General features: G+C 29.6%; 2 protein-coding genes across 3 annotated transcripts; one reads left to right on the forward strand and one right to left on the reverse strand.

Moving 5' to 3' along the window:
• The first annotated feature begins 862 nt into the window (after nt 1-862).
• On the forward strand, nt 863-3427 carry LOC108559827 (gastrula zinc finger protein XlCGF26.1-like). 2 transcript variants are annotated; one of them, XM_017917184.1, is made up of 3 exons: nt 863-1522; nt 1581-2219; nt 2625-3427. In XM_017917184.1, exons 1-3 carry the CDS (start codon nt 945-947, stop codon nt 2950-2952), a joined length of 1545 nt encoding a protein of 514 aa, XP_017772673.1. In that variant the 5' UTR covers nt 863-944; the 3' UTR covers nt 2953-3427. The 2 variants fall into 2 exon arrangements, with proteins under 2 accessions (XP_017772673.1, XP_017772674.1); XM_017917185.1 differs by having other exon boundaries at nt 1590-2219.
• Nucleotides 3428-4056: 629 nt separating this feature from the next.
• LOC108559831 (probable Golgi SNAP receptor complex member 2) lies at nt 4057-4988 on the reverse strand. Its single transcript, XM_017917189.1, has 2 exons — nt 4664-4988; nt 4057-4607 (listed from the first exon to the last, which is right to left on the reverse strand). Exons 1-2 carry the CDS (start codon nt 4795-4797, stop codon nt 4106-4108), a joined length of 636 nt encoding a protein of 211 aa, XP_017772678.1. The 5' UTR covers nt 4798-4988; the 3' UTR covers nt 4057-4105.
• Between the last annotated feature and the right edge of the window lie 9267 nt (nt 4989-14255).

The raw sequence follows: 14255 nt of genomic DNA on the forward strand, positions 1-14255 counted from the left end.
TATATATATAAACGAAAGGTCGTTGGTTCAATTCCGAAAAATCAACAAAAATGTGTGGTGGTTGTTAAACCCGAAGGGGGTAGAAATAGGGCCGGAGAAAAAAGAGATTTATATGAATTTATTTATTGATATAAATCTCTTTTTTTAAAGGGTATATATTTACCGGGAAATGTATACATTTACCGATTGTGTACTTATTCGTAACATATATAAAGCTTTCCAGTTTAAAAAGCTGAATTGATAATAAAATATTAGATATTTTTTTACACTTTCAATATATGATTAATATCATCATTTGTAAAAATTGCGTCATGCAAAGATAGATTCGGCTACAGAGTTAACAAAGTTCAAAGTGTTTATGTTTTCAATTATAACTAAGGGATAGCTAAACAGAATAGCGAAATTGAACAGTGATAAAGTATTAAAGTGAATAGTATTAAAAGAAAACATCATAGAAACAGAACATTGGAAAAAAAATTGATTAATTTCAATAATAATAATAACACAAATAAATATATTCATCTGTGGTTAATGTCCTGGTAGATTCAAAAATTAAAGAATCGATATATAATATAAAATATTCATTCATCTTTAATGTACATAACATTACCACAAACACAAAACAAGTTCTGTTTGATTTTTCAATTCGTGGAATCAGATAAAAGTAATATTACTTTGTGATGTCAGTTGCATAACTATAATTATAAATAATTTAAAAAATCATAAACATATCAAATTTTTTACGACTAAAAATTAAGAATATTACGGAATTATTATTTTTAATTTAATAAAAAAAAATATATTTTTTCTTATTCATTTTATTGATCCAAAAATCTAAAGTAATGTAATTGCCTATCCTGTATTGTTATTTGAGTTCTTGTAATGTCTGTTTGTAAATAAGTTTTAAATCATTATTTCTGTATGAATCTTATAGCAACTATGAGATGGAGTGCTTGAGGTGTAGATTGTGTGCTTTAGAGGCACCCAGTTTGATACACATTGAAGAGGATTTTGGAAATCAAGTTTTAACCTTATTTCATGTACAAATTGGGGGCCCCAATGATAGACTTTCATGTTACGTTTGCAACACTTGCATGAACACAGTTAATGCCACTTGGATATTTTTTGAAAAAGTACAGAGGGCTCAGCGGGAGTTGATAGAAACTTTAACAATTGTTCAAAGTTCAACCAAGGTAATTGAAGATTGTGTTATAAATAACACAAAATTGAATGCAACAGAAACTCTTCTGGATGTTGTTATTGATAACAAAAATGAAACTGAAGACAAATTATTTACTGGTAAAGGAAGAACAAAAAAGACAAAATGTCGAAAGTCAGAAGAAACTGATGCACTGTCTGGGGCAAGTGATTGTGAACAAAATGAAGATGGAAGTCTTATAATGCAAAGGAATCTGGCTGGATGGGAGAGTTATCCTTGGGCATGCTGTGATTGTGGTCAAAGTGTACTTAGCTGTGAGGAATTGAGGGATCATTATATTGTAATACATGGCCAAAATAACAGGTGAGATATTGTGTAATAATTTGATGGTATTATTAAAATAAGCCACTAATAATTTTAGTGGTTCAAGATTTGCTTGTGCAGATTGTCCAAAAATCTACACAAAATTCACCATGTTTTTAACACATGTTAGAACTCACAGACCCTACTTGAAATTCTGCTGCGATGTATGTAACAAATGGTTCCCAAGTGCCAAAATTCAGGAGAAACATAGAGCTGAGCATATGGATGAAAGACCATACCCTTGCACCACATGTGGTAAACGATTTCGAATGCAGTCAGCATTGTTGGTCCATTCCAGGTCCCATTTACCTTTAGAATTGAAAAATCGCTATCAATGCGACCAGTGTCCAAAGCGATTTGGCACTCGACCTAATTTGATGGCACATAAGAGAATCCATGCAGGCGTCAGAGATTTTACGTGTGACCAATGTGGAAAAAGTTTCGTACAAAAGGGTAATCTTGATAATCATTTACTAACTCACACAGCGGTTCGTCCATTCTCTTGCTCGACCTGTGGAAAGTCATTCAAAACTTTGGTGAGATTGAGGAAACATGGTACAGTACACTCCGGTTTGAAACCCCATCAATGTGATGTTTGTGGACGACAATTCAGAGAAAGAGGCACTCTGAAAGAACATCATCGCATCCATACTGGAGCTTTGCCATTTACATGCGAATTTTGCGGCAAAAGTTTCAGGTATACAAATCGGATTTTTTTCTATTACCTTAATAGTGCATTTTTAGAATGGTACATTTTGTTTTTAAAATCCATCTTCTGTATTTTTATTTCTAATTATTGTTATTAAAATGGTAATACCCTATTAAAAACTCGATAATGCAAACAAGACATTCGAATTTGCAGCTATTATATTAGAATGTAGTCCTTTTTGTTGAGTCTAACATTTAGAATATTATGTTCCTTACTTCTTAGGGCATATATTATGTGTCATAGTTGTCCCTTGTATTAGCGTTGATTCTTTTTTTTAAACATTACGACTATATTTCGACCCACCTCAGTAGATTTTTATTTGGTCAGTTTCTAATACACCATTTCACGGACTAGTCCGTGTTCACTATATATATATCTATATTTTTTTTTCAGATTTAAAGGAGTTTTAACAACGCATCGTAGACAGCACACTGGCGAGCGCCCCTACTCTTGTCTGGAGTGTCAGCACCACTTCACAAATTGGCCTAATTATAATAAGCATATGAAGAGAAGACATGGCATCAATACAAGCGTAACAGTTCGCAAACCACAAACAATTCCACCGACTGGTATGCCGCAGAGGAATCCTCCAGGTTCGGTATTGGCTCCACCACAGCTGCCGGAAACCCACTACGGCCATCACGAAACCCATTCTTTTTATCCTGTACTAAACTTGTACAATATTACAGATGATTTAATGCAGCAGAGAACGGTGCAGTAAGCAACGCATGCTTGGTGCAGTTTTTATTTCTTAATGTTTTTAAAAAATATAATTTTTAATCACAGCAAAAGGCAATATGCAATATGTGATATTTTTATAGTCTACATCAGTACGTGCTGCATACATATAATTAATTTACAACGATGGCCAATGCTATTGAACATAAAGTAATTGATAGATATTATGTCTATTATCAATATAAGATTGAATTGTGTTTAGTTATATGGAGTCAGGAATTTTTAAAGATAGGACATACATGTACTACAATCATAGTTCGGAAAACGGTTTGCTTTCAATTGGCTCCGCATTTTACTAGTGAGAGCCGGTTCATAGATTCAATCAACAGGATGTTGTTATGTTATTCAATAACTAATATTTATTTAATTAAAATGTTCAATATTTTTGGCCATTGACACCTGCATCTCTGTATATTTAATTTACTTAATTAATTTTAATAAAATACAAATTCAATTGTCTCGTATCTTTACTTCTTTACATTGTTTTAGCATATTTAACAGCATTACATGAGGCTTAGGGACTGACCTATTGTTGACACCAAAGAAACAACAAATATAAGAATAGGTGTTATAAATGATATGCAAAATTAATTTTAACATAGAAAATACTTTATTGGTCTCTTTTTAACATATGCACTTACAATATAATAAGATGTAATGTCTATAAGTTATAATTATTGTTAAATCATCTGGGTTGGTCTGGTTCTAATGTATATGTAGGCAATAATAAGAACAGCCACAGCGGCCAAAGTGGGCAGAACTATTGTGTACATTTGTTTCTGTGAATCAGCAAACTCCTTTTTTCTCTGCTTTTTTTCTTTAGCAGTTTCCTTGGCCTTGCCTTTTAATTGTTTCATCTATTCAATGGAAAATACAAAAAAATATGTATTAAATCAATTAAACTAGTTAGAATATAATCTACCTACCGTTATTGATGTTTTATAGGTACACAAATATTTTAAATAAAAAGGTAATTTGAAAATGAATAACCAAGGACCACTTGCTGACGTACCGCTAGTTGCAACTACAAATAGGTTATATACAAAGCTTGACAACGGTCCACGTAGCAACGAGTAGGTAGGGAAGAAACGCAAAATACGAACGGGAATTTAAATAATTTATTTTGGAATGCCATCTCATACAAAGTACATCAAAACAATGACAACAATGAGTAATGTAAGAACAATCCCTCCAATTAAAATAAACTTGTCCTGTCCTGCTCTCCTCTCAATTAGTTTCATAACATGTGTACTCAAACCCAAAGTGCTTGCCATATCCATTATTCGTTTATGTGCCCCTTTCAACACATTTCTCTGTGATCTTAATGATTCAAGAGCATTAGCTCCAGTATATAACATCTCATCAACACCTCTATGAGCTCTGTCCATAGCACCATGATGTTGTACAGCATAATCCAAATCAATTAAAGTTGATTCTGGATTCGCTCTGAACCTAGTGCTGAGTAATTCTTCTCTTTGTGTTGCTGCCAATTCTTTTCGATGTCTTTTCTGCTGAGCAGCAGCTAAAGCTGCTTGTAAATGCTTGCTATCATATTTCAATTGGTCACATCGCATTTTAGCATGTGGTCGTTGTCCTACTGTCACTTTCATAACTAATATATCCAAAGTCTCACAATTCCTATAAACAAAGCCATTAGTGTATAAGACAATATAAGGATATATAAAATAACTTACTTATTAATTGTGTTAATATCATCTTGTATTGAGTGTTCAATATCTATAGAATTAACTCTGTTACATTCCAATTCTTTGAATTTACTTTGTGTTTGTTGAATTAGGGCGTTCGTTTGATGATAAAGGGTCTCCATTGTTATTGTATCGTTAATACTTGTCTATGTCCATAAGCCATTTAAAAATCAAATGCAAGATGCTTCCATTGACAACTCAGCTGTTATGGCTGAATTATTGCATACTGTTGCATATATTGAATACAGATGTTATGTTGGTTACATACCAGATTATAATTAATACATGTTACAACGTGGTGATTATTATATTAATATGCAATGGAAATTAGAATCCAAATTTTAATTTTTTGCCACTGTATAAGCAATTACTATCTATTTTCAATATACATATGTATATAGTAGGTCGGCAACTGGTGGTTCACTAATCACTGGTTGTTTCTAAATGATTTTTGGTGGTCCGCAGAGTAATTTGATATTCTACAATTTGAGTTTAGTAAGGTCCGTAAGGTTGATGACGGCTGAGGTTTCACACATGACATTCACGGGGGTGCTTCTCCTGAACATATGTTTAGTCATAACTAGGGGTCGGCAAACTTTTGAGACAGACGGACAACAATTTAAAATTTATTCGATAGTCATAAATACAGTAGCGAAATACACAATGAGGCCAAGCCAAGACATTTTTCTACAGTGTTTAATATTTTGTTCCTAGAGGCATCAACTATGATCAATAAAAATACATAAATATATTTGTTTAACATGTCGACTTTTTTTATAAATTAAACTATGAGAGTTCTATTTTCAATTTTATTGATGTTTCAAATTTATTTTAGAGCCAGATGTAAGTATGCAAGAGCTGATTTTTGTTCGAAATACAAATAAAAATTCAAGGATGTATTGAAACCCATCCAATACATCTAATACATAACATGTCAAATGGAATTGAAAATAAGTTTAGTGCTATTAATGTTTTTATTTAGATAAAAAAAACTTAAGATATTACTATAATATTTTCAGTATTTATCTATCTATACGATTTAAAACATTAATGATATTATGTAATAATTATCCTTTAATAAATTTAATTAAAATTATAAAAATATTTTTTTGTTAAAATACTATTTTTAATTTATATATTTCTATATAAATATACTTGTAAAGTGAAATTTTATAAGGAATATAGTTTTTTTATTACTTTGTAAGGTATATTGACGTGGAAATTAAATAATTTAGTTAATATCAGAAGTGACCATGTAAGTATGTATGTATGTCTTTTTTAGATATTTGAAGTTGCAAAAAATGTGTTAGTTAATAAACAGTCAATGGATTTTAGATATGAAATCAATAATGAAATATTTAAAATCCAAAGGTCGAATATTTCTAGGCTGATCTTCACGTTAATGAATATTTAAACATTAAAAAAACAGTTTAATGGAGTGATTGGGTGCGGAGATGAGTTTAATATCCATACTGAGTTAATAAGAGAGGAGATTAGAAATAAAAAGATGAGTTCTCGATATATGGTGTTCTCACCCTGATCCGCTTTCGCAAAACGAAAACCTTGAAAAGAGGATCCCCGTGTGGGTTCATTATATTACAATTATAATTCCCCTTCTGTTGAGAATCTGATAAAAGAAGAACGCATCTCGCATTCTCTTCTTTTTTTGTGTAAGGAGATCAAATCTTTATATATTTTTTTGCGTTCCTTCTCACCTCATGAACAATTTCATAATTGTATTATATTGCATAAATAAAATGTGTTTTTGGGTCACGCGATCAGAAGTGGTATTTCGATTTTCTCCCGTTTTCAGACAAAAATTACGCAACTTTACATATTTGTTTTTTCTCTCGACTCACTTTATGTTTAGTTTTGATACGTTAGAATTTGATAAACAAACCAAGATCGAAATCCGGAGAATTCTTTTGTTTTTTTTTTCGTCGTTTATTCTGAAAGTGAAAGTGATCACATTGTTTCTGTCAAAATCACGGCCAATCCGGTGACCGCCACCACCTGTTATCACCTATTAGATAATTAATATTTATTCGCTTGTGAAACACGATTTGGTACCACATTCTTTGGGCTACACACATTTTATTTAACCTACTATCAAATTTCTCGATGTATTTGTGATCCCATTTAGGAATATTTTGATTTTTATGTTTGTTTATTTTTTAACCATTCAAAATAGAAACTATTATTTAAATTAACTATTTTATTACGAAGATATTTGACAGACGGTGTTAATTGTTATTTGTCATGTCATTTTTAATATTATAGTTTATTTTATAGTTTCGTAAAATGTTCAATCATATGTTACTTTTTTGACGAGGAACAAACGTTCTTATTGGTATTATTAAATAACAAATATTAATCACAAGAGGAAAACATTGAACATGTATTGGAAAAATACAACATTTACTAATAATATTGTCTTGTAATAATTATGTGATTCTTTAGCATTTCCAATAGCGAAATTTCTCAGAGATACAAATGGAAAATCTTAAACAATATTTCTATACACTTTCTATTTATTAATTTAGTTACAATTAATGCTTGTTATAAACTCGTACACAAGGTGACTTTGACTGCAGTGTTTTCGTTCTTACCGATATAGCATCGATTATTATAAAATGTATGTTTTATAATTTGGAAATATTTTGGTCAATTTTGTTAATAATTATGTAATTCGTAAAGTAAGTAACAGAGAGTACTCAATATCTCACTACATGTGTTTTCTAAAAAATAAAATACAACAAAGAAGGTATATGCTGTATATGGAGATGCGGATGTGTACGTCAAAATTAGTTTGCAATTGATTCTTGTACTCAGAAAACTAGGAGGTGTTGGAATCATGAAATTTTGAAATTACCTGAATTTAATACGAAAATTCTGTCTTTTATTTGACCTAAAAATACGAAATTATAGTAAAGTTGATTTTATGTTCAAAATGTAACTCCCAACCTAGATTATTATGGTTTATGGTATATATAATCTAATATTGCAGTACAACTTCAAACTTAGTATGTTACCATATTTATAAATAATGATAAAAACAAGTAAATTTCTTTTTTATTATAACAGTCATAGCAAGACGGATATTACTGTCTAATCAAAAAGTTGAGAGTTATAGATAATTAATATTATTAACATTATAACATGACTTTCCTTTTGAGACCAACCTGTTTAATGATTAGTAAACAACTTTCGAGTTTCAAAACTGAATTTTCTTAATATTTTTTTTTTTCGATTTTTAAATTGTTCGTAATAAAGAATTCTTAAACAATAAATAACCTCACGGTACAAATAACATTAATAATATGCATAATACGTGTTTCTACGGTCGACTGTCATTGATTCCCAAATTCACACTGAATGATTTGTTGAATATTCATTTAAATTCGTTGTTTTCCTAGTATTGACATGCATATTGCATTTCATTACGCCACAAAATTCCAAGTACGAATTTTATGAATCGTGAATGAAAATTAAATGATAATTCCTTGATGCTAGCTTGCAATTTGCTCCTCGCATTATATACGAATGAAGAAATTATCTTGGGATGTATTGTGGAGAAAAAAATACGGTCAAGTGTAGAACCATTTGCAGAAAATCTAAAGTATCATTCTAATAGAACACTTAAATTCTGTCAAGGATCTTTACGTATTACATCCAATTTTCGAGCCAAAGGTTACATCCGAGTCGAGTATGTGAATTAATAAATACATTCCAGTAAAAAAAAAGATTAACATCCTATTACTTACAGCTAATTGCCACTAGTTATTTTCAATAACATTAGTTTATATTGTAAATATCATTCATGCAGAGTCAATTTGTTAAGAACCGAATAATACGGTAAAGCGCTACTCATCGATACTTAATACATATTATATTTTGATTAAAATATTTTCCTAGTATAGAGCTCAATGCAAACTAGTTATGCAAATTGTGACGCACGAATAAAGATATAGAGATGATGAGAAAATGGGGACGGCTCGGTTATATCTCATCATCAGAGAAGAAGAAAAAAACAACATTTTTGCATTCCTCTGAATTTTAAGTGATTCTATTAATTATAGATTATTTTAATGATTTTGAAGATTGTTGGATTGAAGGATGTATATTATAGCATACAATATTTATTGAAATTAATTCCTTCAATTTCATTTCTAGAAGTATTTACTTATATTGATTGCAAAATATAAAAATGTGCAACAAAATGTATAAAGCTTTTTGAATATTTTAAGGAAATTTTATTTTTGTGTTATTGCTAAAATTGCTTCATATTTATGATATATCTTTCTTTTCATCTCTCTGAATAATCATAATAAAAATTTCCATTTTATTTGTATGTTTTGTCTGATTAAAGTAATGGTTATGAGGTTAATGTAGACCAGTGGTTTCCAAACTTGATGTTACTACGCCTCCCATAAAAATATTTAATAATTTGGCGCCCCTCCTCCTCCTTCCATTTCATAAAATAGATAAAACTTTAGCAGTCATTTAGAAAAATGCTCACTGTGACTAATATTCGCGCCTCCCCTTAGCACAGTTTGGAAAACGCTGATGTAGACGTATTAATGTCTCAAGTAAAATAATATCAATTTTGGAGGATCCACATAACATTGGTTGTAATAATTAAATAAAGCAATGAAACAATTAGAATCTTAAATATACTTACTTTTGAAGCATATCTCAATTAAGTAAATGAACTTGAAGCTATTATTATTAAGGAGAATTTGAAAATAGATGAAAGTTTTTTCAATCAGTGTTATGTGAGAATTTATTGCAAAGAAGGTCGAGGAACTTAAATAACATTTCTAAAGCATCGTTAAAATTGATTTTGTGTATCTTCGAAATTTATTAAATTCTCAAAAAATATGTACATGTTAGGAAAAATTTCCACTTATGTTAATGAATATTATAAATACGATTTTTAAAATGTTAAAATTATAAAAATAATTGGACTCTAAAATTGGAAACTAAAATATTGTTTTGACAATTTTTGTGAAATCTATGAATCACCTATATTCTCACTCACGCCCAAATTTTATTGTTTATTCTGTGCCACTTCCGAAGAATAATAAAATGATTGACCTATTGAATTGTATTAATAGAAAAAAAGGAATTATCTTTACCTATTTAAGACATGTTACATGAAATACAAATACATTTATTATTATTTTGAACAGTTTTCTTTCTACAATGAAACAAACATTAAAAAAAAACATACCTATATTATTAAATTTAGTCGGTTACTCATTATAAATTATTAATTCATTCATTTATAGACAATGAATTGGATATTTTGATCGATGCGTTTAATGAAATTTTTACCCGTATCCGAATGATTCTTTCAAACAATAAAAACATTTGTTTGTCGAGGCTGCACGTAATTTGGATAATAATGCTAATGGCAGTAAATCCTTTTGAAAATACGCTGTGTTCACGGAATGATAATGTGTGTTTGGAGGTGTTAGTGTTATCGTGTTCTGAAACGCCGAGCCATGACTGACCCAAATAATGGGAGAGTTTTGCAAGCAGCTCTCGACAAGACTCGATCACGTTCAAAATACTTCTTTCTCGTATAAATTGTGTATGTATGTAGTATATACATGTTTGTGTATGTGTCTTTTCTACGAGGTTTCTTACAGTGAGCACAGAGCTGAGCAAGAACAGAAAAAAATGATATGCAAAGAAATATATGTTTCATGTGTATACGTGTGATAGCCCCCCAGCAGTTAGCCAACAAACATTAATTTCTGGTGTAATTCTAAAATCGCTCTTTCTTTAATGAAGAACTGTTGGCCAACATTGCAGAATTCTAATTGCATAAGCGAATCTTCAGTACGCTTCAATACACTTCATAATTATTAATTGTCTGATTATGATTGCTTTGAAACATTTTAACCAACACAAAATTGTTTTTTTTTATATACTTTTTCATCAAAATTTCATTTAATTATCTTTCGATACTACTTTACAAACTCAATTTCTAAAATATATAAATTTATATTACAATATATTTAGTTGCATTATTGTGGAAATTGATTTTTAAATATAATATTAATATTGTATTGCTTACAATATTTAAATTGGATTATTGAACGCGAGTTTTTTGCGCAATAGTAATAATTATGCTCAATTAGTATGTATTTTTTTAGAATATGTTTTTTTGCATACTATGATAACTTAATGCCATTTATAAATGATTTATTGTGGATCTATTATATTGGATTTATTGTCTGAGTGCATAAAAACAAAAATGAAAGTAAATCGACGTGAGCTCAATTATTCGAAATGGTAACATCTTGCAGTCATTTTTAACATTTCGAACAATCATTTTTAAGGTCACTTAAACATCTTTGAGCGTTTAATTTATAAGTCACGCTTTTCATAGTTTTTATTCTGTATACACATCTAGCAAAAACAACAATCGATCAAATAACCAAATAAATAATAACATTTTATATACAAAAATCATTCAAAATCGAAAGAAATTGTATTTTTATTGAAGTTATATATTTATAAAATGGGACAAATTAATAAATATTATTCAGAAAATATTAATGCATTTTCACAAAGGCACTAAAATGATATGTACAGTAGTTAAGTTTGTTTTTCTTTAATAATCTACAACAATTAGCAAGATTTTTCTATGTGAAGGTTTCCTTTTACCAAATAATATATTGTTTATTTCAAAGATCGTGTTTGTACTCCGTCAAAAAACAAATAAAAAACGTGTCCCATATTATAATTATTATTTGGGTTCAAAAGCAGCGCACATCCTGGAAAAGCAAAATTCATGTTAATTAACTCGTCTCACCTGTTTCAGACAAACAAAAAAATAATTTAAAATCAATTAGTTAAAGATCACCGTAGATTACGAAGTACATCTGCTAGTTTATTTGTTTGCAAATATTATTTAACTTTTTCGCATATTTGCGTAACGTATCCGTGCCGCGATTTTTACATTAGCCGTCGCTCCACTGGTCGAGGATAGAATTGGAGAGTTGGCTACGATGATGATGATGATGAAGACGATGATTGCTTCGCGCGATGATCTCACGTAGCGTAATGGTTGCATTCTCGTGCTAATCAAAAGCAGTCCTCCTTCCAAGGTTAATTTTATTATGAAGGAAAAAACACAGCACAATAATTTAATAATGATGATATTGAAAGAGTGTGAAAATAAGCAATAAGGCTCAAACAAACATACTCGCACAGTTAATTATTTCTAATTGTGACACGAATTTGTAATGAGTAGTTTTTGTTGGATCTTACTCTTTAAGATTATTTATTAACATGAGACCTAAATCCTGGACATTATTCATTAATTGTTAGATAGATAAATAGTAAGTAAATTGGAAATAACTGGAAATTAAGTTTATAGGAAACGAATGTTTTAGTTATTCTTTGTGGAATGAGGTAAAATAAATAATTATTATTATATTATTTTTAACCTATGTGAACCTTTTGTTGTGTCCAACCTTTATTATAGTATAAGAGACCTCCACAAAATCTCCTAGTCTATACACTTTCAGCTTCATAGTTTTTAAATGATCTACAATTATCAAATGCTCGAAAATCTTGAATAAGATTATATAAATTCGGACCGAATAGCTTCGGTTGATACCTATTTGGCCTAAATAAACACATATTTATAAATATGCAAGCAATAATATTTGTTTGATTAATATAGAAACTACACCCGAAAAGACGCTTATGAAAACATAAATAAAATAAAAACAAATTGAGGTTATTAAGTATTGTAGATAATAGATAATTTTAGAATGTAAATAATAATACAATTTAATTTTAATATTATAAATAATGCATTTCGGTATAATTTTTTATATTAAAATTATGATTGGTAAATTGGGACAAAATCGGGACAAATAACGGGAAGCGGAACAAATTGTTAAATATCTGGACTGTCGCGCCAAAAGCGGAAACGTATTAATTAAAATAAATAAACAGAATCTTTATTAAATTTCCAATAGATTATTTCAACGTTTCCCAAACTGAAAGATTTTGAATTTCAACATCAAGAAATATATTGAAAAACATGTCACTTTGTTAATAAAAAAATTAATAAATTAATTACTTCGAAGGACACATAGAAAAGTATAATCCTTATCGTCTCGAAATATAGACGACTCTTTATTTTTATCGTACCAAAACACAAAAAGTCGTATGTATTCTGTAGGTATGTGTAATATTCCCACAATTAATGAACATTGCATTTTTGTACTTAGAGATTTCAAATGCCAATTTAATTGCATCCATACACATACACTAGACTCACGGAGGATGAAGAGACTCTCCATTTCATTGCAGGCATTTAAATAATGTCCAGCTTGCAATTACAGAGAGAAGAGAAACTTATCGAAACCATAAAAGACGATTAAAGAAAATCGACAATAAAGTAAAAAAAATCACACGTTTGATGTAATGAAGTTTGGTGAACACGAAAATTAAAAAAATATATGTCCAAGAAGAAAAAAATGCATGGATCTAAATGTAAATATAATATAAATCCAGTTTGATTCAAGTTACGTAAAATCGCGTACTTTCAATGCAAGTTGACATTTAATTGAATAATAATTAAGCCAAAAATGATGATCAAGTTTTACGAAGAAAAGTAATCATCAATCGAGACGTTCTCTTCTGTGAAATATCAAAAGTAGAAAAAAGAAGAACCATTAGCAATGCAATTATGCACGTAATCGAGTTTGTTTTTCTTGTCGGAGAAAACGTGTCAAATTAATAATTCATCAAAAATCAAGATAAAAACATCCAGTTCCGTATGTGTATATATATTTATGTATATAAATATAAATGTTTGTGTGTATGGTTAGAACGAAATGCCATTACACAACGTACGTGGAAAAGTAAATAAAAAAAATATTGGAAGTAATTTTCACACACGCGTTCGTTCTCTAGCATACATCTTGAGGATTGAAAAATAAAAACATAATGAAGCAATCGGTAAGAACGTGAAGCATCGTCTTTTTGCTTTAGAAACCTCGTGAGATCTGGGTAATAATAATTAAATACAATACATTGAAATCCTTCTAATTATCGATAGACAATGTATTATTACATTTGGATAAATCACAGAGTCAACGACATTCCATACGAACTATTCGTACGATTATGGACAAACAGATTTATTTTCAACTGGCAAAGAAAAGTTGTGAAACATCAATAGTGAAAATACATTCGGAGATCATCATTGGCTATTCCTAATCTATTTATTAATATTTCTTATGCAAAAAAAAAATAAGAGGAAACCTTGAACGCCTCGATCGATCATCGATTACCAATCGTCCTTTTTAAGATGCGAGAGAGAAAAACGAACCGTTGCAATTATTTATAACCAACATCCGTTTACTCATAACGGTTATTTAATTTACCTAATTCTTTTTCAAATTGATTTAGAATACATTTTTTTTACAATTCTATTAATAATATGACATTGGCGTTGTCTGTTTTGCAACCCTTCTTAAAATGTAGTTAATTATTTTAAAAATAATATAATTAAATTATAAATCGAATAGTGCTCGAAGAATGCGGG

Source organism: Nicrophorus vespilloides, unplaced genomic scaffold, assembly GCF_001412225.1.
Source record: "Nicrophorus vespilloides isolate i.1.1-1 unplaced genomic scaffold, Nicve_v1.0, whole genome shotgun sequence".
Classification (NCBI taxonomy): Eukaryota; Metazoa; Arthropoda; class Insecta; order Coleoptera; family Silphidae; genus Nicrophorus; species Nicrophorus vespilloides.